Source organism: Arachis stenosperma, chromosome 3 (genome assembly GCF_014773155.1).
Source record: "Arachis stenosperma cultivar V10309 chromosome 3, arast.V10309.gnm1.PFL2, whole genome shotgun sequence".
NCBI classification, from domain to species: domain Eukaryota; kingdom Viridiplantae; phylum Streptophyta; class Magnoliopsida; order Fabales; family Fabaceae; genus Arachis; species Arachis stenosperma.
The window spans coordinates 2,429,446-2,455,771 of NC_080379.1; the positions used below are offsets into that span (position 1 = coordinate 2,429,446).

Sequence of the window (26,326 nt, forward strand, 5' to 3'; positions counted from 1 at the left end):
TTTATAAAAAAAAAGTTATAAATTGATAAAAATTTTTGACTAAAAAAATTAAAATATCTGTATATAAAAAATTAAATAATAAAATTTTTAGTTATTATTTTTATATAAAAAAAATCTAATTTTTTATTAATAATTAATTTTAACTTTTGTTATATAAAATTTAAAATAATTTAACGTGTATATTTTTACATTTAATTAGGTGTTAACTGTTAAGTCTGTTGCAATATAGAAATAATTAATTTTTATACTTACTATTTAAAAATAATATTTTATCTCTTTATGTATATAAAAATATAATTAAATATTAGCATAAAAAATTATACTAATAGTTATAAAATTAACTCAAAATTAATTTTTTTAAAAATAATTGAATCTTGATTCTAACTTTTAATTATAACATTAGTATTCTCTCAAAATTATATGTAATAAATATTTGAAAGAAGATAAATGAAGACATAGATTAAAAAGATAAGCGGTAAAAATTTAAAACTAAATAAGAAACTAAAAAATTATGTATATAATAACAATATTAATAATATTTTTATTCAAATGATATTATTTTGTTAATTTCATTTTCTGTATAAGAAAAAGATAGAAAAATAGAGAATGAGAGAAAAGAGAGAGAAAGATAAAAATGAAGAATGAGAATGAGAGTGAGAGTTTGTTCGTTTTTTAAGAAAAAAATTTATTTTAATTGTAAAAAAATATCGGATGACATATTTTATTTTGTCAAATTACTAATATAAAATATAAATTATATATAGAGTAAAAATAGTAGAGAGAAATAGAAAAATAGAGAGAGGTAGATGAGAAAATTTAGGAAGGAAGTTTATTAATTTTGAAAAAAAATAGTTTCTCTCAATTTTAATAAGAGAGTATCATATGACACATTTGATTATTGAATTAGATAGTAATATATTTCAATTTCAATTTTAATGCAATTATAGAATGTCATGTTGCACATTTTTATTGTCAAATTAGTAATTAATCATTGATATTGATAAAGATATATAAAATATATAGAGTGCTTGAAGGAATGAGAGAAGTAGAGAAAGGAAGAGGGAAGAGGGAGGAGGGAAGAACTCTTTAATTTTGGAGGGAACGATTTGATTTCAATTGCAATAAGGGAGTGACATGTGTCACATTTTTGTTGTAAAATTAGTAAGGAGGAGAAAAGAATTCTTTAATTTTGGAGGAAAAGATTTAATTTTAATTACAATGAGAGAGTGCATGTGGTTCGAATTATGTATGCATCTTGTATTAAGGTAGTTCTCATACTGATTCAAATTAAGTAAGGAATCCAAACATAGTAGTTCGAATGAGGTTACTTCGAACTATACATATATAATTCGAACTTCATTGTTTCGAACTATGAAACCCCAGACGTGTATAAATATGGTGTGAACGTGAATTCCTCTCATTAGAGTGAAACACAATGGCTAATGAGGAGAGTTTTTTAGTGTTGGTGCATTATAGATGGTCAATAAGAAAAAAACACGTTCAGGTGTTAAGTTTACCGGTAAGGATCCCCTCAGTATTTTTCTGAAACCTACAACGAGCTTCGCTGACTTCTTGAATTCTATATTACAGAAACTTGTGCTGCAAGGTGTGAAACGGGTTGAGAAGTTATTCTACCGCATTTCAATCTCAGTGCTACGCGATGACGTGAAATACGATTCGTTTGTCATAGGGAGTGACGAGAATTTGGAGGTCCTGTTCCATTGTCGTCGCCAGTTTCTCGAGGTCAAACACCTGAGCTGTTGGCAAAGCTAGCTGATGTGGTCTCTAACTCAGGTGGTTCGAACTGGAATACCCAAATTCCAGGTACGGTAGCCTGTTCTAGTTCGAGACCTGTTGGTGCATCTTCATTCGTGCCTGTGGTTGCACCTCAGGACGAGTTTGTGGCCTCCTCGTCGTTCGCCGTTGATCTCAACCGCAGTGGTGGGGGAGAAGTTGGTATCATTGATAGGGCGCCGATTTTATTACAGTGTGGGGCATCGGCTGGTATGGATGATTCATTGCCGGATGAGGATGACACTAATGATGTGGAGTCGGACATCATTGCTGATGATAGTGGTGATGACATAGCAGCGAGTAATCCAGGTGGGGCTAGCGGTGGTTTCAGCTCAGGGATTCAACAGTACCCCCTGCATTTTTCATCTTTGAACTTGGATGCCATGAGACAGGAAGGAATTCCTAGGGAACCTTTTGGATTTGGTGCCAGAGATACGTATCGTATCAGAGGCCTATCAGAGTTTCAGGTTAGTCAGCAATTTCAGAATAAAAAAGAGGCTGTGTTAAGCGTGGAGACGTATAGCATCCGACGGGGGTACAGTACAAAGTGGTGGAGTCCGATTATTGCAAGTACCTTGAAAAGTGTATTGAATTTGGCAACGGGTGCAAATGGTTGATTAGGATCAGTCTCCGCCAGCGCATGGATATTTGGGAGGTAAGCCATGGCACAGATTTACAGAGATTGGGATGAGTCATACAACGAGCTACCGCGATGGGTCTTAGGTGTACAGCTGACGATGCCTAGTAGTGTTGCAGTGTTGAGGACGTGTCCTATTCGAGTAGGTGGGCAGGTGGACGACTCGCAAGCCTATTTTTACCGACTTTTCTAGCCATTTTCACCGTGTATTAAGGCATTCCGTCATTGCAAGCTGTTGGTGAGTATTGACGGACCCACCGGTACAGTAAATACGAGGGTACGCTGCTCGTTGCAATTGCACAAGACAGAAACTCCAACATCCTGCCTGTTGCATTTGCACTCGTGGACGGTGAGAATGCTGAGTCCTAGTCTTTTTTTCTATCCCATCCCTGCCAGCACGTGACTCCGCTGCAGGGTATCCTGGTGATATTAGATAGGCACTACGGTATCAAGGCCGCACTTGAATATCCCGATGGAGCTTGGCTACCACCTGCTGCATACCGTGCATTATGTATTCGACACGTGGCCGTAAATTTTGTCCTCACTTTAAGGGCAAGGATGCACGGAGGCTTCTTGTAAATGCAGCACATGCCAATACTGAGGTGGAATTCGATTAGTGGTTTGATATTCTCCGAACTGAAGACTCTGTCATGTGTGACTGGGCTAACAGGATTGAATATGTAATGTGGACTCAGCATTAGGATGATGGTAGGAGATTCGGCCATATGACGACGAATATTTCGAAGTGTGTCAATTTCATACTGAAGGGAATCCGGAACCTACCGGTGTATTCACTAGTGAAGGCCACTTACGGAAGGTTGACCGAGCTATTTATTCGCAAGAAGAGAGAGGCAGAGGCCCAGCTGGACACCGAACAGCAGTTCAGTCAACATCTGGTGAAGGCTATGAAGGCAATAGGAATCATATGCTAAACACAAAGTAAAAGGAAAGTGAAATCAACTAAGGTCCATAACTCAACCTTACAACCAAATACTCATGAGTCATCCGAACAGATGCGACCCTGTGAAGCAGCGTCGGGGGCGTCAGATCCTCTGGCGTCTCTAGGCAAGCGGCACCTCGTCCTCCTCTCCGTCTCCGTCTGTATCATCTTCCTGTGCTGGCTGCGGGGCGGTACAGATGGTCCTAGGCTCCTGGCTCACAATATGGGGGTGGCCTAAATGGTCCTGCTACAGCCCCGGACAACGGTGTAGGTAGACGGCGGAGTACCACCCAAACCAAAATACTCATGTGTCGGACCTGACGAAGGCTCGTTTAGGTCCACATCTAGGTGGGCCTGGGTCCCGATGGCGTGTGATTTCTGATGTGCTGCCTCGTCTTCTTGCATGATGACGCTGATCTCCTCCAGGAAGTGTGATCCTCCGAAACGTGTGCGTCTCCGGACACCAGTGCTTCACAAATGCACTAACCAGGGGCTCATCCAACCTAAATCATCTCTCGTTCAGCCTCGCTAGATGGTATAAGCCGGCCATATGCAAATACGAGATGTACCTCTCGTCCAGGCGCATATCCTACCGCCGTCGCATGCTCGACATACACCGATGGGGTTGCATAAAGAATGTATCAGATTGTCTCTTGGCTCGGAATATATTTACACAACATCATTCACTAATGCATATCTTAATAAAAAAAAATACAACTTCTACCTACCAAAGTATGTTACGTGTTAAGATGGAAAATAATATCATATACACATCAAACTGGGCCTAATAAGACAATATTGTCTTAAAAATATTTTCTTAACAATAGTATAATTTTAACATAAAAAATTTATCCAGGATATAAAAAAAAAAAAAACTTACTCTACATAAGTTTAACCTGCCGTTATCCTTAGTGCTCATACTTTTCTATTAATTTTAAGCCACTAAATAAAAAAACACTAACAAACCCACTAATATAACAACTCTATCTAACTTAATCACGGTAAATAATGACGACCACTAAAACAAAAACAAAAGGCAAAAATATAAAAACAATACATTAAATCCTATTTTAAAAGGAGAACTACGCACTAACCTCTTAGTTGTTGACACTAGCTATGTGGGCGACCCAATCTAAATGATATAGTCAGTCCGGGTTATTCCCCCATCAGCTGAATGTGATGTTGAACACGTTGTTGGAGTCGTGCAGAAAGAGTTTTATCTGGATTTGGTGGGATAGGGATATGGTGTTTTAGTTCGAATGAACTCAATTCGAACTCTATTTATAGGGTAAAGCTTTGCAATTCGAATGAGCTTCCTTCGAATTACTACGTGCAGCGAATTCTATGGGTAATTCGAATAAACCTATTTTAAATTATTATCGGTGTGAAAACAATGGGCTAGTTCGAATCAGCTTAATTCAAACTAGTGTGAATTACGTTTGCATGTAGTTCGAATTAGAATAATTCGAATTACCCCTTGAATTAATCTATACATAATTCGAATGGTATCCGTTCGAATTATTTTGACATGGACTAATTTAAATTTTGATGATTCAAATTACTCTTGCTTTTACTAATTTGAATTAGCTTAATTCAAATTATATTAAAGTATATATTTAGGTGATTCATATCACAATTTTAACATTGATAGAATCATATAAAATTTTCTTTCATTTGGTTTAATTTAGTTTTTATCCTAAAATTTATTAACGAAAGCACACAAATTTTTTGGATTAGTTTAGACTTAGAGTACGTGTAATCGAATTTAGTTAACTACATTAAAAATATCAAACGATATATTCACGTTGAGACAATGTCACATTATAATACATATATAGATATTTTTTTATAGAAAAGTGGTAGAGGTCAGTAATTTTTATAATTTATATTCATTAAATAATTATTAATGATATTTTTAATGATATAAAATTTTATCTAATAATGTGAGATTACTCACTTTTTTTTAATAATTATATGCTAGTTAAAATTTAATAAAATTACTCTTTCTATATATATATATATATATATATTTGAGCGTGGGATCTTGTGTTAAGCTTTCTTGTATTGAAATGTTGTTTCAATTCATATATCATTATTCATCCCACACACTGTATATCAACAAATTATTTAATGGTTGATGATAAATAGGTCTACATAATATCTAGTAAAAAATAGTACAAACTTTCCAAAGAGAATAGCATTCTACTTTTTCAAGAACAAACTGAATGAATAGGAAAAATCATGGACATATATATACTACTATTTTTTATTCGTTTCCCCCTGACTGAGACCAGGTCTTGTAGATTAAGTAATACGCAAACTTAAAAGGACAAATTTTAATTGGTTAATTAAACTAACTAATGATATTTCATTTCTGCGGCTAAATCACGTTTCATTTGCTGGATAAAAAAGCTGGTAAAAGAAAAGGAAAAGGCTAAGAAAGAAGCGCGAACTCGCTTAGAAATTGGTTAGTTATATAAACGCGCCAACGACGTCGTTGAAGCTCGTCTAATCCATCAATCCAGTGGCCAATGGGGCGCGGCCGCGCGGGATAGAAACCGCCAACACTAACTAAAAAGAATTAAAGAACCGCTATACATCAACGGTCACTAATGCTTTACCTTTAGCGCGTGGAGCTCAAACGCACGCTCCGAAACCGTTGATTCGTGAACCGAAAATTCTCGAATCACCTAGACTTCTGAAGAATCATCCAGTAAACCCCAAAAAAGGAAAAAGTAAAATATTTTTGTTGAAACCCCACACCCAACTCCTGCACATCGGGCGGTCCAATTTTTAGATCCAACGGTTCACACTTAAAGGTCCGAACCTTCGAGAATTCGAATTCTTTTCTTTATAACGAAGACCCTCTTCCCTCTCTGTTTCTCAGTTTAGCTTCAAAACACACGGAAAAAAAAACAAAAACTGTAATTCTCGTTTGTGGTTAGCGTTCGGCGTTTGGAATCTATATTGTGTGAGATTATGGCTGGAAAAGGCGAAGGTCCGGCAATTGGAATCGATCTGGGAACGACGTACTCATGCGTCGGTGTTTGGCAGCATGATCGTGTTGAGATCATAGCCAACGATCAGGGTAACAGGACAACACCTTCCTATGTGGCTTTCACTGACACGGAGAGGTTGATCGGAGATGCCGCCAAGAACCAGGTGGCTATGAACCCTACCAACACCGTCTTCGGTGAGTACTCTTCATTTCATTTCTTTCTTTCATGTTGATTCCATCTAGTTTTGCTCTGTTACAGTGATTTTGAGCTTTGTAGCGTTCATAATTTGATTTGTTAAAATCAATATTGGTTAGTGCTGTGTTTGTGTTAGTAGTTGTTAATTTTGAGAGGAGCTGGTAACTTATTGTTTATCAAGGTACGAGACAGAAGAAAATTGATGATTTGTTTTCAGCTATAGAATTTTGTGCCCGCGCATAGATCTATATAATGATAGAAGAATTTTTACTACTATGCGTGAGAAATAGGATTTTAGTATTATTTATCACCTGGCTTGAGTAGAGTATAGTTGAGCTAAGTTATTTCCACACGTGCAGTTAAGTCGTTAGAGTTTGTTATTAGTTAGTTATCAGTTGGTTGGTTATCTCGGAGTTAGTTATTAGCCAGTGTGCATGTATGACAACAATTCTTGCCATTTCTCAGGAACTGAGTCACCATTTCAATTTCTTTTCTCTCTGCTCTCCCTTCTCACAATTCTCACTCACAAAAACCTTTATCTTGATTCATGCAATTAAGTTAGGCACCTTCTTAATGAAAAATTGTATTTGCTGATTTGGATTTGCCACGGGTGCAGATGCGAAGCGTTTGATTGGAAGAAGATTTAGCGATGCATCGGTGCAGAGCGACATGAAACTGTGGCCGTTCAAGGTGATTCCAGGTCCTGGCGACAAGCCCATGATCGTGGTGAACTACAAGGGAGAGGAAAAGCAATTCTCCGCTGAGGAAATCTCCTCCATGGTTCTCATGAAGATGAAGGAGATTGCAGAAGCTTACCTAGGCTCCACCATCAAGAATGCCGTGGTCACTGTCCCTGCTTACTTCAATGACTCCCAACGTCAAGCTACAAAAGATGCCGGCGTCATCTCTGGCCTCAATGTCATGCGTATCATCAATGAGCCTACTGCTGCCGCCATTGCTTATGGCCTCGACAAGAAAGCTGGAAGCAGCGGCGAGAAGAATGTTTTAATCTTTGATCTTGGTGGCGGTACTTTTGATGTTTCGTTGCTTACAATTGAAGAGGGTATTTTTGAGGTGAAGGCTACAGCTGGAGATACTCACTTGGGTGGTGAGGATTTTGATAACAGGATGGTGAACCATTTTGTCCAAGAGTTCAAGAGAAAGAACAAGAAAGATATTAGTGGGAATGCCAGGGCTCTTAGGAGATTGAGAACTGCTTGTGAGAGGGCAAAGAGGACACTTTCTTCCACTGCCCAAACTACCATTGAGATTGATTCTTTGTATGAGGGTATTGATTTTTACACCACCATCACCCGTGCTAGGTTTGAGGAGCTGAACATGGATCTCTTCAGGAAGTGCATGGAACCTGTTGAGAAGTGTCTGCGGGATGCTAAGATGGATAAGAGTAGCGTCCATGATGTTGTTCTTGTGGGTGGCTCTACTAGAATTCCAAAAGTTCAGCAATTGTTGCAGGACTTTTTCAACGGGAAGGAGCTTTGCAAGAGCATCAACCCAGATGAGGCAGTTGCATATGGTGCTGCCGTTCAGGCTGCCATTCTCAGTGGCGAAGGCAACGAGAAAGTGCAGGATCTCTTGTTGTTGGATGTCACTCCTCTCTCCCTTGGTTTAGAGACTGCAGGAGGTGTCATGACGGTCTTAATTCCCAGGAACACCACCATTCCCACCAAGAAGGAACAGGTGTTCTCAACTTACTCTGATAACCAACCTGGTGTCCTGATTCAGGTTTACGAGGGTGAAAGAACAAGAACCCGTGATAACAATTTGCTTGGCAAGTTTGAGTTGTCTGGTATACCTCCTGCTCCTAGGGGTGTCCCACAGATTAACGTTTGCTTTGACATTGACGCCAATGGCATTTTGAATGTGTCTGCGGAGGACAAGACTACCGGGCAGAAGAACAAGATCACAATCACAAATGACAAGGGTAGGTTATCCAAGGAAGAGATTGAGAAGATGGTGCAGGAAGCAGAGAAGTACAAGGCAGAGGATGAGGAACACAAGAAGAAAGTGGAGGCCAAGAATGCGCTAGAGAATTATGCCTACAACATGAGGAACACTATCAAAGATGACAAGATTGCTTCCAAGCTTTCTGCTGATGACAAGAAGAAAATTGAAGATGCAGTTGAGGAAGCTATCCAGTGGCTTGAAGGAAACCAACTTGCTGAGGCTGATGAGTTTGAGGACAAGATGAAGGAGTTGGAGAACCTTTGCAACCCCATCATTGCTAGGATGTACCAAGGTGCCGGAGGTGAACCTGGTGGGTCTATGGATGAGGATGGTCCTGCCGCGGGCAGCGGAAGCGGTGCCGGCCCCAAAATTGAGGAAGTCGATTAAGCAACATACACTGCCATGGTGCTCCTGGATTTTGTCAAAAGACTTTTTGTTTACATTGATGTTTATGTTTGTGTTTTAAAAATTTGAGACTTACTTTTCTGAAGTCTAGTAGTGTACTATTTACTTTTATTTGATGAATATAATATAGTGTTTTTCGGTTTATCCGAATATGTCCGTGATGTTTCGGTTTTCACAATTTTCTCCAAATTGGGCAAATGCTATGACGTATGAACGTATATTTCTTGGACTTTTGGTGACAGTTGTGTATGTGACATTGCGAACAAGTATACGATGCTTCAAATACGAATCTAACGCGTATTTTGGGTCTTAATACGATGGCAACTGTTTTGAGTAAAGATGCCAATACGAATACAGTAGTTTCTGGTCAACCAAAATATGTAGGGCTTTTGGGTTTTGGTCGTAGATCAAGAATCTGGGTTTAAATTAGGCTGTACCGTTCTCCCATTGGTGCCAAAATATTTGCATGTCCTTCATTGAAGAAAGATAGTGCTGGACTGTTGATTGAGGTTGGGCTTGGCCCTTTGTGATTTTGGTTGATTGGTTGTTTTTTATTTGTGGACTATGGTCTTATTTTTTTTCTTAAAATTTTTTAAAATTCTAAGAATACATTTAAATTTTATTTTTGTTCATATTCTGGTTCAAGTAATAAGTTAGGCCCAAACTAGGCTAAGAGGCACAATTCAAATGGTTGGCTTTCACTGTTTGTTCAGTTTTTTAAAGGTCGGAGTCAATGCTAGAAGACAGCGAACACTTATGTAAGTATTTAAGCGAATAACTGCCTCATAAAATCTCTCAGTTACTTTTAGAAAAGATATCTTAATGACCCTAAAATAAAGGGACGATTATCTACTATCAGAGAAGAGATATCTTAATGACCCTAAAATAAAGGAATGGTTATCTACCATCAGAAATGAAACTACTTCAACAATAGTTAGTGGTTCAATATTTAGGAAAAACTAAGTTCCAATATATTCAAAATCTGCTTACCTCTTGCTAACTTAGTCATCAGAGTATTTTTGCAGGTATCACTTTCATTTTTTCACATACCTAACTCGGACGGCGATTTTCATACGTAAAACAAGTCCGAGATCACCTTTTTCTAACATTTGGGCTTCTTATTCAAGCCCAACCATCCAGTTCTAGATAAGTTTCGGAACAATTTTATTTTAAAATTTTTTTATTTATGTTAAATATATTTTTAATAGCTAAATATTTAGAAGGTTTAAGACTAATTTAATAATGCATGACATTTATGTCAATGTTTTATTTGCTTGTGTTAAAAAGTTCTGTGAAATTATTAATTTTTAAAAAAAATTAATTATAAGGAGTATTTTTTATGTAAATTAAAAATTTTTAAAATAAAATAAAATTTAAGTGTATTTTTAAAATTTTTGATAAATTTCAGCATCAAGAATTAAAAGTATATTTTATATAGGCCTTGTTGGTTTCTCTTTCACTTAATCTTACTGTTGGCTCCAAATGTCTGTGCGGGGATCCAACAAGCTCTATTTTTCTTTATTGATTAATCATTATATCCTGGTTTGCCGTTTCTTGATCAGCGAATTACCTTTATCTTTTTCATTTTTCCTGAGAAAAGAGATCAAAGTATAATAATGCTCATGTAGTAGTCACTATATCAACAGTTCTGGACGTGTAACAACTATTTGACTACACGATCGACTCCCCCGCGAAGGGAACCTTTTTAAATTAGGACTCAGTTCTTGCCAAGAACTTAATTATTTGCAACAGACTCGGGGTGACAGAAGATATCCCATCATGGATTAGTTGTGACTATGAACATTATATGTATTATAAAGAGAAATAATATAATAGTGAAATTATGATTTTTGTTACATGACTAGAAAGCAAAATATATGCATGGGGATGGGTTTGTCGTGTAGGGAGGAAGAGATGCATGGTTTTTCCAATCTATGCATCGAGTTCCGTAGGTAGCAGAAGAAAACGGCGAAGGGATTGGTCCATCTCCAAAACCATTCACTCACTCTGCCCCCTCTCTGCTTCTTCTTTGTTTCCCGAGGCGGCGCCACTACTAACATGCACTCCATTAATTACCATTAACAACAAAACAAAACGGCAGCGCTTAAAGCCCCTTCTTCCGCATTCATATCAGGGGGTCAACCACGTTGACCGTCTGTCACCGCCAACATATCTGCACGCACCACGCGCCACCTATAATTCCTCCAATTTAATCTCTTTAGATAATCAACAAGAATCTAACCAATAACAAGTTAATAAATATTTTTAAATTATATTTTATAGAAAAATTATAAAAAGTCAAGTATTTATACAATGTGTATAATGAAGGTATAAGAATATTAGATTTAGTAGGATATAGAGGTGGTAATGAGGCGGATAGGAGCAGATTTTTGTTCTACCCGACCCCGCCTCGCCATACAACAATCTGCTTCTATAATTATTAAAATTTAATAAATAAAATTAAATTTCAAAATTTATATAACCATCATTACATATATAACATAAATTAAAGTAAAAAGTTAAACATGATACAATATTATTAATCATTTACTAATTATTTTACATATATTATACATATTATATATTAAAATTATATATATTATATGTATAGCAGGGCGGGTAGGAGCGGGTATTACCTAAACTCGATCCCACCCCGCTCCTCTCAAGAACCCGCCCCGAATAGATAGAGACGGGGTGGGTACTCGTGAGTTCGGGTGGTATTGTCATTCCTAGTAGGATATTAGATGTTTATTATCTCTAGTATCCGAATGGTTATTTTAGATAGTATGAGTGTATTGTATTTGAGAAATTAGTAGTATTTTACCTTGTTCATTTTTTAATTCATATTGAGTCAGATGAATAATTCATTGTACACATTGTACAAATACTTCATTGACTTTCAAACAAAATTCTATTTTATATTAATTAATTATCATTAATTAATTAGTAATTAATTATTTACTTATATTTTTTCAATTTATTATTAATCGATCTAAATTGGTTATATACAAAATAGCTATCAATCAATTACTGTACATATATATTAGTTAAATTTTTAATTGATAATTTTAATGTATATATATATATATATATATATATATATATATATATATATATATATATGTTAAACTTTGATATATATTATATTTTTATTTATTGTTTAGTATTAAAAAAAGTTACTATAAAAATTGTTAAAAATATTATTTTCGGGTGAGGGGAAAAAACATTTCTACTAACCTTGTGTATTTACTTTCTGATCCCTATCTGGTGTTCCTATCATCTTAGTTGATAATGAATTGCATTCTTTCAAGTATTCAAGTATGAAGCTAATTAAGCAGCCTTTATGTAACTGGTTACTTGTAGGGTTCTCTCCTACGGCTTCAATTTTTGTGCGGTGGATGGATATTGCATGCTGGTGTGTAGTATCATATGTTTGATCTTCTCTGATCCTGTATGTATGTTCTGTACTCTATCTGTAGCCATGGTTCTTCTTTTCTTGTTTTCCTTCTTTTAAGGATGGGCCTTTCAGCTTTTCAGCCTACCTACTTAACTACAAAGAGAACATTCCGCCAACTATATAAAATCAAATCTTAGCAAGTAACCTTTTTCCTAGGTATACACCTTTTTTTTCTTTTTTTTTAGAGTATGTTGTGCTATTTTTAATAATCCCAAGTTAAGCAGCGTGGAATTCTGGCTAATTTTTTTTTATATGAGACCAAGTTTGGTGTAATGCTGGGTTATGGAACTTGGGGGAGTTTTACATCGTTGTGACGGCGTTCAGGTGAAGGGAAGAAATCGGACGGTCCGATTTATTGCAGTTGAAAGGGGACACAAATCGGACCGTCCGATTTGTGGTTTATGGAAGGCAGTGCATGGAAATCGGACCCCCTTTCATGCTTTACATTCAAATTTTTTTGGGTCCAAAGAAATCGGACCCAGCGATTTCTTTGCTGGATGAGAAAAAATTTTACAAGTCATGAAATCGGACCCAGCGATTTCCAAACCATCACACTTACGTAAAGCACCATGTTCTCTCATACTCATGTGATACTCCATCTTCTTTCCAATATGAAAAATAAAAAGGTGTGGAATTCTATCTTGTTTAAAAAAATGTGAAAATTTAGGTATAGTTAATTTTATGTGAAATTAATAAATAAGAATCGTTTAATAATTTGACGAGTCTTAACTATCAATTTTATAAGAAATTATTTTTATTTGAGTCATCACCTTAAAAAAATATATACGCTAGATTAAATGCTAGGGGGCCAGCAATTTTTGTGATTGTTAGCCATCAACTAGCCATCAATGATGATTTGATGGTGTGAGATTGGTGTGAGATTTCATCCAATGGCTCACCTTCCTCTGCTGGTTACATGCTGGCCAAAATTCAATAAAACTGCTGGCCCCTAGACTTTTCCTTTTTTTAATTCAGGATTTATCCCTTGATCATAAAATAAAGCATCATTCAATCTTATTTGAGTAAATACATATCTTATAAAGACATTGTGTTCGAATTTTTCGTTATTTTATATTTTGGAAATGTTTGGTAACAAAAGAAAATTAGTCAAAAACAGTCCTTATTTAGCATTTATTAATTGTTGCGACAATTAATGAATACTAAATAAGATAAGTTCTGGTTGTATTTTTTGTCTACCTAACATTACCCTTTATATTTTTAAGAATATTATGAGGGCTTTGTTGATAAATAACTCTCAACTAATTATTGAAATTGAAGGCAAGTCAAAGCTTTAGTTATACCTCCCATCGAAACATTTTTAAATTAAAAAAAGAACTTTAGCTTTTGTTTCTTTGTTCCATGTTTACTCTCTATTTTTTTTTCTTCAAGAACTTTTAACTTAATAAAGATTACAGGTTGACATGATTAAGAATTCTACGATATAATCCGCAGGATGTTTCGTAATTCAGTAGACTTATGGTGATGCTTTTCATGCTGTCCGGACCTCCTTGGACTAGTTACTATCTTTCAATGAACATATACACAAACTATTTTGAATTATATATATCGTAATAATATTTCTTGGGAAGTGAATATGGTTGTGAAAGGCAAAAAGCAATTCACTAAACAGTAAATCACTATAATCGTCACTTTAGACGTCTCTGAATGTTGATTAATTGAAATTAGAAAAAAAAAATATTCATTATCAGCTAATTAGCTAATTAAGCAATAACTTGTATATAGATATATAGATACTGTCATAATAATACATTTTTTTGTTAAAAAAAATTAAGTTGATAAAAAAATATATACATAATTATATTTTTAACACATTTCATTAAATAATTTTTTTGAATTTACTTAAATTTTTGTATAAGATTTCTTTCTCTTTTTAATTTGTCGTAAACTATTTTTTTAAAGTCTAATAAAAATTAAATTCTAAATTTGTTGGTTATATAAATTCTGATATCATCATGTTATGATACTATTTTTTGTAAGGCTAATAGGAAAAGACACAGATATAAATGATTAGTAATTGTACAAGATCTTTCAATTTTTAAATTGATTAAATTGATGATCTCTTCATTTTAAACCAACAACTAAATTTACTTTTCCGTTAACTGATCATGTTAATAGAAAACAAAAATGGGTAGTGCTAGGGAGCCAATAGTCTAAGCATACAATGTGTACAATGGACTAAATCTTTGGTCCATGAATAAAATGAATATCATCCATACTATCCAGAATAATCATCCGGATACCAAGGATAATAAACATATCCCAAAAATTTAAGTTGATTTTAAAATTCACCAAGAATCAAACTCTTGACTTTTCGGATATAGAACTCTAATACCATGTCATGAACCTACTCATCCTAAAAGCGTAACTTGACAGGACAATGTAACACTAATGATCATATCTCTAATACTTACTAAACTTCCATTGTACGCTTAGGCCATTGGCTCCCTATACTTTCTCAACAAAATGGGAAATTATGAGGAGTCAATGGAATATTTGTACAATGTGTACAATAAATATTTATGGAGTATTAGAGATATAATCATTAGTGTTACATTTTTTCATCAGTTGAAGCTTTAGTGACTAATAAATTGACCATTGCCAATATGTTATTTTTTCTGTTTGTATTTATTTGTTGGAGGAGTATGCATAATGCATGCATGCAAGATGACAAAAAATGATCACGCAGGGAACTATTCGAATTTAAATAAGTAATGTATGTGGTATACACAAAAAGCATGCATGAGATATGTTTTTTGATTGAGTCATATCAATTGAAGACAATGAGGAATAATAAACAAGAATATAGATAGGACCACAAGTGAAGGAAGGAAGGAAGGAGCGAGGGTGGTCCTCATCATAGCTCGCTGTAACAAACAATGAAGCCACCAACACACAGTCCATCCAACATGTTTCTCTAATCTTGGCACTTGCCACACATTCTACTATTCCCCTCAATTAAATAATGAGCTGTATTTGTTGGGCCAACCGTAGATGAGAAGACATTACATCCAACTCAAAATTTTAAAGGTATTAAGTTAATGGATCTTTTATCTTATAAATTTTTCGCTCTTCTTTACTTTTTTTAATGTAAAACTAACTTTATGGACTGCTCACACTTGCAACATTAACAGTATTCACCAAGGTAGTGAACGTGATCATGATCATCATCATAGAAACCGTGCACATTATATATATCTATGTTGGTAGTTAGCAAAATCACTTTTTTTGATATAGCTGTGTTATGACTTCAATTCCCAAAGCATAGGCATAGCCCTCACTACCTATACTATATAACCTTACAACCCAACCGCCTGTCTTTTCTCAATGACTCTTTTGCCCTTCCTTCACTCTCATTCCCGAGATTATGTTGCACCAGCCGGGGGGGCCTTATGGGAAACACAATTAATAATTGAAAACAAGCCATGTTTTCAGAGATGTTGTGCACCAAAAACAATACGCATGTTAATCCTCTCTTTCAAAACTCTACTAGTATAAATTAAAAGAGAAGATCGATCACATTCAGATTCGTAATAAGATTATAATGGAGGACGGAGGGAGTTCAAGGTGGAACCCTACGAAGGAGCAGATAAGCATGTTGGAGAATCTTTATAAGCAGGGAATAAGAACACCAAGCGCTGAAGAGATTCAGCAAATAACTGCGAGGTTGAGAGCCTATGGTCACATCGAAGGCAAGAACGTCTTCTACTGGTTTCAGAATCATAAAGCCAGACAGAGGCAGAAGCAGAAGCAACACACTCTCGCTTACTTCAATCGCTCTTTTCTCCATCATCATCATCAACCTGCAGGTCACTCATCACCTTCTCCTTCTTCTTCATTCTTAATTATTATTTCATATATAAATAAAACAAATTGAATAGCTTTATTTTTTCAGTTATGTGTGGTCCGTATTGCATGGTAGGTATGATGAGGAGAATCCCTGATAATAATCATAGCGAAAATGAAACAATGTTTGATAAGCAACAAGATAGAACGTTGGATCTTTTCCCTCTTCACCCAACTGGCATCTTGGAAGGGAAGAAGGAGACACAAGATAACAACAACAACAACAACATGATGACCATGATGTGCTCTTTCATGGCGCCTTCTTCTTCATCATCGCCTGATACTACTCATGATGATGGACATGGCTATAGGCACCAACAACAACAACTACCCTTCTTTGATTTCTTCGTCACTTCTGGACATGGACAAGGATCCTTTGAGAGTGGCTAAAATCTTATTAGTCAAACAAACTAACATGCATGCAATGTCGTGTATAATAATTAATGTACTTTATTGTAGTGTTTTTAATTATTAACACTTTTATATATATTTTAATTAAGTTGGTCGGTGTTATGCATATCGCATCCATTCATTGATCATAACATTTTGTGAGCTAGCTATCACCTTAGCTTGTTGGAAAAGAAGGGCGAGGAATTTTAGATGAGGAATTCCATGACACCATCTATGTTCTTACTGCTACCTACTATTACTTTATTTTATTCATGATTTATAGCTTCACCAACGATGAAATCTTACAATATTTTATAAATTATGTTAAGTGTACACAAAAATTAACCACTAAAATTAGTCACAATATAAAATACATATTAAAATATAAATATATATTAAAAATAAATTAAATTATACATGTATTTATACATAAATATATTAATAACTAATTTTAGTAACTAATTTTAATGTATAAATAATATTTTTTATATTTTATCATTTTATTATCTATAATTTTAAAATATAAACATGTTTCCACCTGTATGCTTAAACTTTTCTTTTATGTTAATCGAAAAAAAAAAATCGGTATAAGATGGACTATATAAAAAATAGAAAAGTTTAGAGCCAACAATTTTATAAAATTTTGGCCAACATTACTCATAAAAAATTTACAATCATACTTCAAGCTCAAAATAAACTTTTATGTAAAGAATGAGTTAATTATTTTTTCGTTAATTTACATTTTTTTCATAAGTATTTTTTATTAATAATAATAATGGCACAAATAAATTTTATATATTTTTCTTAATTTTTTTAAAAGTAAACAAATCAACACATTGGAAATGTATAAGAAAGTTCACAACATATAAGAAAGTATTTACAAATAAAAAAAAACGGTCTTATTATAAATTCACACTTTTTTTTTTCTAAACACAACAAAAATCACTTAAACGATTGCGCATGATGAATCATTCACTTCTTTTTCGTATTTTTTAGTTTCTCTTTTTTTTCGTGTTTTTTCTTTGTTCACATTTTTTTATTATTATTATTATTGCTATATTTTTTATTCTTCTTCTCCTATTGGTTATTACAGCTAACATTTTTTATTTTTATTTTTTAATGTAATTTTTTTATTTCTTTTTTTTTTAGTTTTATTCATGTTAAAAAGGTGAAACAAGAAGAATTATTAGAAGATAAAAAAGAAAAAGAAGAATAAAATGATGATGAAAAAAAAGAAAAAAAAGAGAAATAATTTAAATTGTGCAAAATTTACAAAAAAAAAATAATACCAAAATTTTTTAAACGTAACATAAAAAGTTTCTTAAATTTGATATTGAAAATTTTACTGTGACACAAGTTCTTGTTAAGAAGACGAAAAGAAAAATTTGAATTGTGTAGAAAAACAATATCAAAATTTTTTAATCATAACACATTAATTAAGTTTGCTAATTATTTTTTAATTATGACACATTAAGGTTCTTAATTTTCACATCAAAATTTTTTAACCGTAATACATAAAATTTTTTAACCAATTAAAAGTTATTAGAAATTTTTTAATTTGTGATCTTTTAAAGATTTATTGTATTATTCACACTTTTTTTTATGTAATTTCCAACTGAATGATTTGGTTTTATTATCAATTGAACTAATAGAGTGGTATTAAACCTCATATATAAGTGGTCTAATTATTTTTGTGTCATTTATAACAAATTGACATATTTTTTTGGTTTCAAAATACGTTTGCTAATTGAGTGAGTTAACATTTTAGATTTGTATTTTTTTTTTCTGTCATTTATCAGACATTTTGGTATCATTTTCAATAAATTTTTTGTGTCATTACCTAAAAATTCATATACGATTCTTGTTAACGTTAAATTATTGTATGATATTAAACTAACAAAAAGAAGTTGATGATAACCATGAGGTGATTAGGAGGAGAAGAAAGATAAAAAAATAAAGAAAAGAAGAAATCAAACAAAAAATAAAAAGACGAAGAAGGAAAAAAAAAAGAGTATGAGGAGAGAAAAATGGAGAAAAAAAACATAAAAAACACATACATATATGGTTAAATTTGGTTAAAAAAATTTAGTTATCTAACATTTTTAAAAATAAAAATAGAATACAAAACTTAAAATAATATTTAAGAATAATGTTAAAAAACTAACTTTTTTGTTAACCGACATAAATTAATTTTTTAAAATAATTTTATATATCTTAAACTTAAACATTAAATTATTAACCATTTATTATAAATTCTAAATTATGAATCTTAACCTAAATCTTTTAAAAGAATAAAAATTAAAAAAAAAAACTAATAGAATATTAATTAACAAAAAATTAATTCCTTATCCTTTCTCAAAAATAAAATCACTCATAGCATCTATGCCTTAGCTACACTTATCTTGTCTGAAAACTTTTTATTTTCTTAAAATTGCACACTTTTACTTAAGTTGCAAAATTTTAAGCCAAGGAAGTACGCGATGGAAAGATGTATGTTGAGAGTTAATCATACTCATAGTCATATAAAGCGTTTTGAATTGAATAATGCTAGGGAGATTTTATAATTATATGGTTAATTAGGTTTTTCTAAAAGAACTTCATCATAAGCATCGTTATAAAGTACATTCCAAACTTTTTCCAACTATATATTAGTCCATGAATTTAATTAGCCCAATGATAGTGACTACACAGGTGACTTGCCATGTTGTTGCAATTAATCCACTTAAAGTTACTTCAATCTTGCTTTTAAAATCCAGTTCTGAATCCAAAAAATTTCTAGCAAAAAGAATAAAAACAAAAGCAACCCCTGATTTGAGGTCGAACAATTGCAAGCACCACATCGTTCTAAACTCCTAAGTCCTAACCCAATATATGCATCGACAAATGTTAAAAATGTTATATATTGAATTTGTGATCGATTCCTTTATTTTGTCCAATTCCATTCCAAACCTTTTCTTTCTTTACAATTGCATATATATGATTGATTGATGATTTAGTAAACAAGCTATGCTATATCTTTAAAAAAAAAAAAGAAAAAGTTTAACGGGACTTCTCTTACAAAACAAGTAACTCTTCGAACTTATCTTGCTCCTAGTATTGCTCTAATATAATGCTCTCTTTTTGTCAGGGTGCTCAGAATAGCTTCAACTTTGAACAGTACCCTATCCTACAACCTCTGGAATTTTGTTTTTTGAAGCAAATAAAATTGGTTTAGACTTTAAACACTCTTCAATATTTGTATTTCTTTAAAAATAAAATCAATGAATTAATGGTGATCCACCAAATTAAATTGGTTTGATAGGTGAGTTATGGTATATTTAGTTGTGGATTAAAAGGGAAATCAGCCCTTATATATATAGATAAATATTTTATGTTTAAGCTTTTGATTGCTCTTGAACTTTTGTAATTTAATCACTATTTTTTCTCCATACATATTTAAGTGATATTTCTCTTTCCAACCCATTATTTGTTAGTAGTTGTTACTCATGACTTAGTGGGAAAATAGTTCAGAATTTCTATTTGCGACAATATTAGTTTAATTAATTAGTTTGATTCAAATGCCAAAAAAGTTTTCTAAAGTCAAACCAAAGTAACCAAGTACATCGCAACTAATGATCCATTATATCTAGTATTTATCTTCACTAGCAGTTCCCACTTCCTAGTCACATTTCAATAGTATCACTTTCACTAAAACATATTCTATGGAAAAATATAGGTAGACAATGAGAATATTAAACAATATACATAATGGATATGTCGAATGTTCAATTCAATAAGTATGCAGATGATTATGTTCATTATGTTTAATTAGATAGTTATTTTTTTGATTCGATTTACTCATGTACAATCAACAATAGCTGAATGTTTAATTTAACAAGTGTGCAAGTAGTTATCTTAATGTCAAGGTTTAAGAAATAATTTGGGGAGTAAAGTATTTTTTATTTTATTGGATAATTCTAGAACCTATTGTTCATATTGTTTACAAAAGTTATTATCTACCTAACAAAATCGTTCTGTTATTACTATGTTATATTTTGACTTTGGTTGATTGTTTACATCTAAATAAACAACAAAAGCAAAAATTTAATATTGATGTACAAATAACATGTAAAAAAAATTTAGGTCATCTAATCATTTAGATGATTTTTGAAGTAATAAAATTAAAAGTTAGTTATATTTACTGACCATATAGAATTAGTCGTTTGTGCAATTTTTTTTTATGAAACAATAATAAAACAAATGCTAAGTGATTAAGTTCAATTGGGCAATGATAAGCAATTGAGCAGTGATGGATCTAAGGATACACATCAGAGGTTAAACGTCGCAATAAGGGGCCCATTTATCGTACCAAACGGGTCATTCATGTTCCTTTGATTGCACTTGTTTTAAATATTTCTCAATCCAAAAATAGACATATTTTAAATGATATTTACTGTTTCAGCCCAGTGCCAATTTGTGTTCGACACATAAGCTGACAGCTGAGTGCTCCCATGTGGGCCCCTATTCAAGCTCTAAGGTTGGGCTTTAAGATAAGATTTTGGGCTTTATTATAGATATTAGGAATTGAATAAATGGTTTGAATTTAATTTTGTGTATATATGTGATATAAATATATAATAATTTATTGACGACTAATAACAAATTGTAAATAAAGTTTTCATTTACATTATGGATTAAGTTTTGGCTACTGAATTGGAGAATACTGTGAAAAAAAAAAATAAATAGTCAAATTTATTTTTAAAAGTTTATTTGTTCTCTAAATTAATTTTTAAAATCTTTTTAATTAAATTTGTTTTTAAATATTTTAAATTGATTAAATTAATCATTCTATCACTTCCGTTATTTATGGTGTCAAAAATTATTAATATTAATATAACACATTATAGTACACACTTAATAGTTCTAATTGGTTAATAATGTCATAAATTTGTAAAATTATATCAAATTAATCTCAAATTGAAAGACCTTCAGATATTAAAATTTCTCAATTTAAAATTAAGTTGATATAATTTTATAAACTTATCATGTTAATTTTCAATTAAGACGGTTAGATGTGTAATGTAATATAATTTAAGGTGTGATATAAGCAAAATTTTACAATATAAAAAACGTAAACAATAAAAGAACTAATTTAACTAACTTAAAATAACTGAAAAACGAATTTATTTAAAAAAACTTTAATAACCAATTTAAAAAGTAAACAATCTTTTAAAAATAAATTTAACCATTCATTTTTTAATACCACTCAAATATGGCCAAAGTTTAGAACCATTGGTAGAATCTACGTCTCAAAAGGAATTGCACAAGGGTTCAAATTTTGAGTAAGCTCGCCAAATAATAAAACCCATAGCAATAATGGTGTGTGAGTGTGTAAGTGTCTGATGGGTAAAAAAAAAAAAAAACTATCCAGATAAATTATATACAAAAAAAAATGTTACACTACTTGAAAGTTGTAACAGCGACAACGAAAAATTAAAGTTATAAAATATGAAATTAATAGAGAGAAAATAATATTAAAATGCTATTATTTTTATTTTCTTTTAATTATTTAATTTTAATAAAATTTAATAATTATACATAACTAAAAAGAGAAATTTAAGATAGCAATATAATCCACATTATTAAATGCAAAAATGTTCAACTTCTCATGTATAGGATAAATTCAATACATTGGAGAATCAAGTAACGAGATCTTATAGATTTGGATATTGATCAAATAGGACGCGATTAAGCAATGAAAAACTCTTATCACAAATCACAAACAATTTTTAATCAAATTTAATTATTATTTCAATTCTTAAAAAAAAAAGAATACAACATGTCTTTTAAAAATGAAAAGTTAGATGCTTTAACCAGCTAAATCTTTGTGGATGACGGCTGTTTTTATTATGTTCTAAGTTCTAACCACATCAGATTGCGTGTGTTTGCGTGTGCTCTGGTGACCCCATTAATTGAATTTGGTATAAAATGACTTTTCCCTTTAACCCGTCCCATAAATCAAGCATCTATTTTATTTTCTTTTATTTGTTTCCTTCCAAATTTTCTTTCCGGATTGGTCAAGTGAAATTGTTGTTTATGTTTTTGGCTTTGATGATAAATCATAGTAACATATGACACCCATGTGAGGTGCTTTCCAACCATTGTCACACACACTTTACCCACAAAAATACATCAAGATATTTGCCATAAATAATCTTCCTATCTCAAAATTTTATGAATTAAAAAAATTAATTTCATAATCTTATAATAAGTAAAAAAATTAGTTATTTTACTGATCTTACAATATCTAATTGAATATCTCTGACAATATAAGAAAATTATGTCCAAATCTTACATAATTTTATTATGAGTAAATTGTTTTCATTAATTAGATATTTTGAGATCTTATTTTTAATTAGTGATAGTGAAATTTCCACAAGATATTATTCATTCTTGATATTTATAACATGACAAAGGTGTTATATTGGCACCATATTTGTCATTGTAATAAAAATTGAGATTTTATGTAAAATTAGAAGAATAAATTTAGCACGTGGATTAATAACAAAATTTAAATTGTAAAAACGTTCAATCTAGTAATTTTTTTTAGATTTGATTAAATCATTAAAGATTATCATATAAAAAACATTCAAGAGTATAAAAACAGGTTCCATTATGAGTAAATTGTTTTATTAGCACCATATAAACCACATCATATTTCTGATTAAATTGAGATTTTACATAAATTAAAAGAATAAATTTACCATGTAAAATAATAATAAGATGGGATTTGAATTGTAAAAACGTTTTGATTTAGTAAAAATTTTTTAGAATTGATTAAATTATTAAAAATTAGAGTAAAATTCTTTTTGACCATGTCCTTTTGAAAATTGACAAATCGTCTCCTAATCTTAAAAAAATGACAAATCGGTTCCTGTCTATTTTTTTCGTTAGACTAGCCAATAGACAGGAGTCGACGTGTCTAAAGAAAGAAATAAACAGAGGCCGATTTGTCTAACAAAAAAATCAATGTGTCTAACAGAAGAAATAAACAGAGGCTGATTTGTCATTTTTTAAACGTTAGGGGACGTCTCGTCAATTTTCAAAAAAGACACCGAAAAGAGTATTTATTCTAAAAATTATAATCTCAAAAAAATTTAAGAGTATAAAACAGGTTTGACATCGTTTTCCAAACCTCATTGTTCAAAAGTTGAAACCCAAACACAAATTCTATTATAGTTCCTTAGACAATTTAACCTGAGCTGTTTTGTGTTATGTTGAGCTTAGAAGGTAAGACTTTAATTTGCACCTTTACCCAAAGCAGTGTTGTGTTGTGTTCCACTACTTGAACTATCTTATGTGTGTGGTTGAGGCTATACTATAAATTACACTCTCTCTTCTTTAGTGTTTCACATAACCGTGAGTTTCATAAATAGAGAGAAAGTATATGCCTTTTGTTAAAAGGATGTGAAGAAAAAAGAAGGGTATCATCATGTCTTTTATTGGGTTAGGTGTTGCTTTAAGCGTTGTGTTTGGTTTTCTCTTGTTGGCTCTGGTTGCTGAACTCTGCTACTTGTTGCTTTGGAAGAAGAAGAAGAAGAAGGAGGAGAATACTGAGGTTGAAGAGCTTGAAAAGGGTGTGCTTTATGGTGTGTGTTGCAGCAACAACAATTCTCTGAGTGTTGTTGTTGCATCTGAAGAAGAAGGGAACAACAAGGGTGAAGCTGATTTGGATTTGGAGAACAAAGATGTGGTTTTGAAGAATAATGGGGTGGAAGAAAGTGTGGAACTTGAGTTGATGAGGCTTCACAATCTGGCTGGTCCACCAAGATTCTTGTTCACAATCAAGGAGGAAACAAAGGAAGATTTGGAATCTGAAGATGGGAAATCAAGGTGTGGTGGTGATGGTAGGAGCAGAAGAGGTTCAAGAACAAGGAGTTTGAGTGATTTGATGGTTGCAATTGACACACCTTTTCTTAATTCAATGGTTTCTTCACCATTGAGGAACTCTTTGGAGAATCTTGAAGGATTCAACAACCCTCTCTTTGAATCATCTTCACCACCATCTTCTTCAGAGTTCAATAACAGGTTTATTAGGCCTTCATCATCACCTCCTCCAAAGTTCAAGTTCTTAAGAGATGCTGAGGAGAAGTTGTATAGAAGATTGATGGAAGAAGCTCAGAGGAAGGCACAACAGAATCAGAATCAGAATCTTGTAGCTGAAACTACTGAGGTTAAAGTTAAAGATTCCCCTAATTCAACAACAATGCTTAGTGTCATTAACACCAACACAGAAAGAGAACAGAAACAGCTTCATCAGAAGAATCTACCACACTTTCCTTCAAGTTCATCACAGATTCTTCCATTGGAATCTTCTCCTACAACACTCACACCAGTTCACAAGCCATCCATGGTACATTAGATCTCCAAATACTAGTCTTTTTTTTTTTCCCGGGATTTTTTCAAGAATGTGATTAATCCATTTTAGAGTGTAGTTTAGACTAATTAATATTCTGAACTTGAATTCTCTCTAGGGTTGTAGTGTGCTGTTATTATTTCACCAACACCCTTGGTAAAAATACTACTAGTCTTTAGTTTTAATTTTTTAATTTTAATTTTAATTTCCCTCCATATGTTAAGTTAATTGTATTAATTGACACTGTGGTAATTATGCTTCTCTCTTTTTCTGTTCTCTAATAATTTGTGTACTTTTGAAATGATTGTGATGGACAAGAATGTGCTGCAAAATTTGCAAATTAGCATGCTGTTAAAACAGTTAATGATTCATGTGAATGATGGTGGTTTGATCGATGCATTTATTTATGCATATTTAAGGACAGGATATACTAATTAGTAATTACTACTCTTGATATGCACACACTGGTCCTCTGAACCTAACTGTGACCCTTCGTTTTTTTTTTTTTCCCAACGCTAAAAATTGAGCATCTCCATTAATTATTGGACACCAATTTCGAACAGTTCCCTTTCAAATTTAAATGTTCATGTGCAAATATCAAACCATGTCCAAATTTCAAATGACAGTTGTAATATTGAACTTGTCTTATGTACTTATTATTATGTACCTAAGACTTTTAAACGCCATTGCTTATATTAGCAAACAGCAAAGTGGTGTACAGATAAGTACTTTGGAATTTCTTGTAGAATCTCGAAATTTCTGGCTATGCCAAGACTTTTTTTGCAAAGAATTTCACCTTTTTCTTTGCCTCAAAAGTTGTAGCCCTTTCTTTTTTCGTATATTACTGTGTAAATCTATCTGTCGCTAATTAATGAATTGTTATATATTTACTTTAATAGATTGAATAAACTAATTAGTCCACTAATTTAAAATAAGGTGAAAATTCATGTACAGTCGACTTCACGTGAAGTTGATAACTGAGAGCCGTTAGATGATTTTACTGATTTGACTAAATTTTCATCTAACGACTCTCGACTATTAATTTCACGTAAAGTCGACTGCACCTTAATTTTCACCTTAAAAGAATTGTGAGAATACTCAAAACCACTAAGTAAACCTTCATCTAATGTGTGAAAGCATTCAAATTAGAATAATATGTTAATGATTAATGAAGCATATAAGTGAGAAAGTAGAAAACGGCGCGTGGAGCAAGTGAAGTTTCTACCCCCCACAAACAAGTTATGTCGTTGTTAATCACAAGATTTGGCGGAAAGTTATAACATTA

At 32.4% G+C, this 26,326-nt stretch overlaps 4 protein-coding genes across 4 annotated transcripts; all 4 read left to right on the plus strand.

Annotated features, from left to right (window-relative positions):
- The first annotated feature begins 1,476 nt into the window (after nucleotides 1–1,476).
- On the plus strand, nucleotides 1,477–2,411 carry LOC130969427 (uncharacterized). The gene is made up of 2 exons (XM_057895136.1): nucleotides 1,477–1,759; nucleotides 1,825–2,411. Exons 1-2 carry the CDS (start codon nucleotides 1,477–1,479, stop codon nucleotides 2,409–2,411), a joined length of 870 nt encoding a protein of 289 aa, XP_057751119.1.
- A 3,834-nt stretch (nucleotides 2,412–6,245) lies between these two features.
- On the plus strand, nucleotides 6,246–9,079 carry LOC130970561 (heat shock cognate 70 kDa protein 2). Its single transcript, XM_057896678.1, has 2 exons — nucleotides 6,246–6,564; nucleotides 7,182–9,079. The coding sequence occupies exons 1-2, from the start codon at nucleotides 6,351–6,353 to the stop codon at nucleotides 8,915–8,917; spliced, it is 1,950 nt and encodes a 649-aa protein (XP_057752661.1). The 5' UTR covers nucleotides 6,246–6,350; the 3' UTR covers nucleotides 8,918–9,079.
- A 6,891-nt stretch (nucleotides 9,080–15,970) lies between these two features.
- On the plus strand, nucleotides 15,971–16,676 carry LOC130967489 (WUSCHEL-related homeobox 2). Its single transcript, XM_057892368.1, has 2 exons — nucleotides 15,971–16,219; nucleotides 16,306–16,676. The coding sequence occupies exons 1-2, from the start codon at nucleotides 16,006–16,008 to the stop codon at nucleotides 16,644–16,646; spliced, it is 555 nt and encodes a 184-aa protein (XP_057748351.1). The 5' UTR covers nucleotides 15,971–16,005; the 3' UTR covers nucleotides 16,647–16,676.
- A 7,164-nt stretch (nucleotides 16,677–23,840) lies between these two features.
- Nucleotides 23,841–25,455, plus strand: LOC130966650 (uncharacterized). Its single transcript, XM_057891467.1, has one exon. The coding sequence runs from the start codon at nucleotides 24,118–24,120 to the stop codon at nucleotides 25,045–25,047; it is 930 nt and encodes a 309-aa protein (XP_057747450.1). The 5' UTR covers nucleotides 23,841–24,117; the 3' UTR covers nucleotides 25,048–25,455.
- Nucleotides 25,456–26,326: the final 871 nt, after the last annotated feature.

Bases quoted from the DNA above. Each gene is read 5' to 3' on its own strand.
- LOC130970561 (XM_057896678.1), top strand. From the start codon at position 6,351: ATGGCTGGAAAAGGCGAAGGTCCGGCAATTGGAATCGATCTGGGAACG. The intron at 6,565-7,181 runs GTGAGTACTCTT...CCACGGGTGCAG, and splicing joins CCCTACCAACACCGTCTTCG to ATGCGAAGCGTTTGATTGGA.
- LOC130969427 (XM_057895136.1), top strand. From the start codon at position 1,477: ATGGTCAATAAGAAAAAAACACGTTCAGGTGTTAAGTTTACCGGTAAG. The intron at 1,760-1,824 runs GTTGGCAAAGCT...CCCAAATTCCAG, and splicing joins CGAGGTCAAACACCTGAGCT to GTACGGTAGCCTGTTCTAGT.
- LOC130967489 (XM_057892368.1), top strand. From the start codon at position 16,006: ATGTTGGAGAATCTTTATAAGCAGGGAATAAGAACACCAAGCGCTGAA. The intron at 16,220-16,305 runs GTCACTCATCAC...TTATTTTTTCAG, and splicing joins TCATCATCATCAACCTGCAG to TTATGTGTGGTCCGTATTGC.
- LOC130966650 (XM_057891467.1), top strand. From the start codon at position 24,118: ATGTCTTTTATTGGGTTAGGTGTTGCTTTAAGCGTTGTGTTTGGTTTT.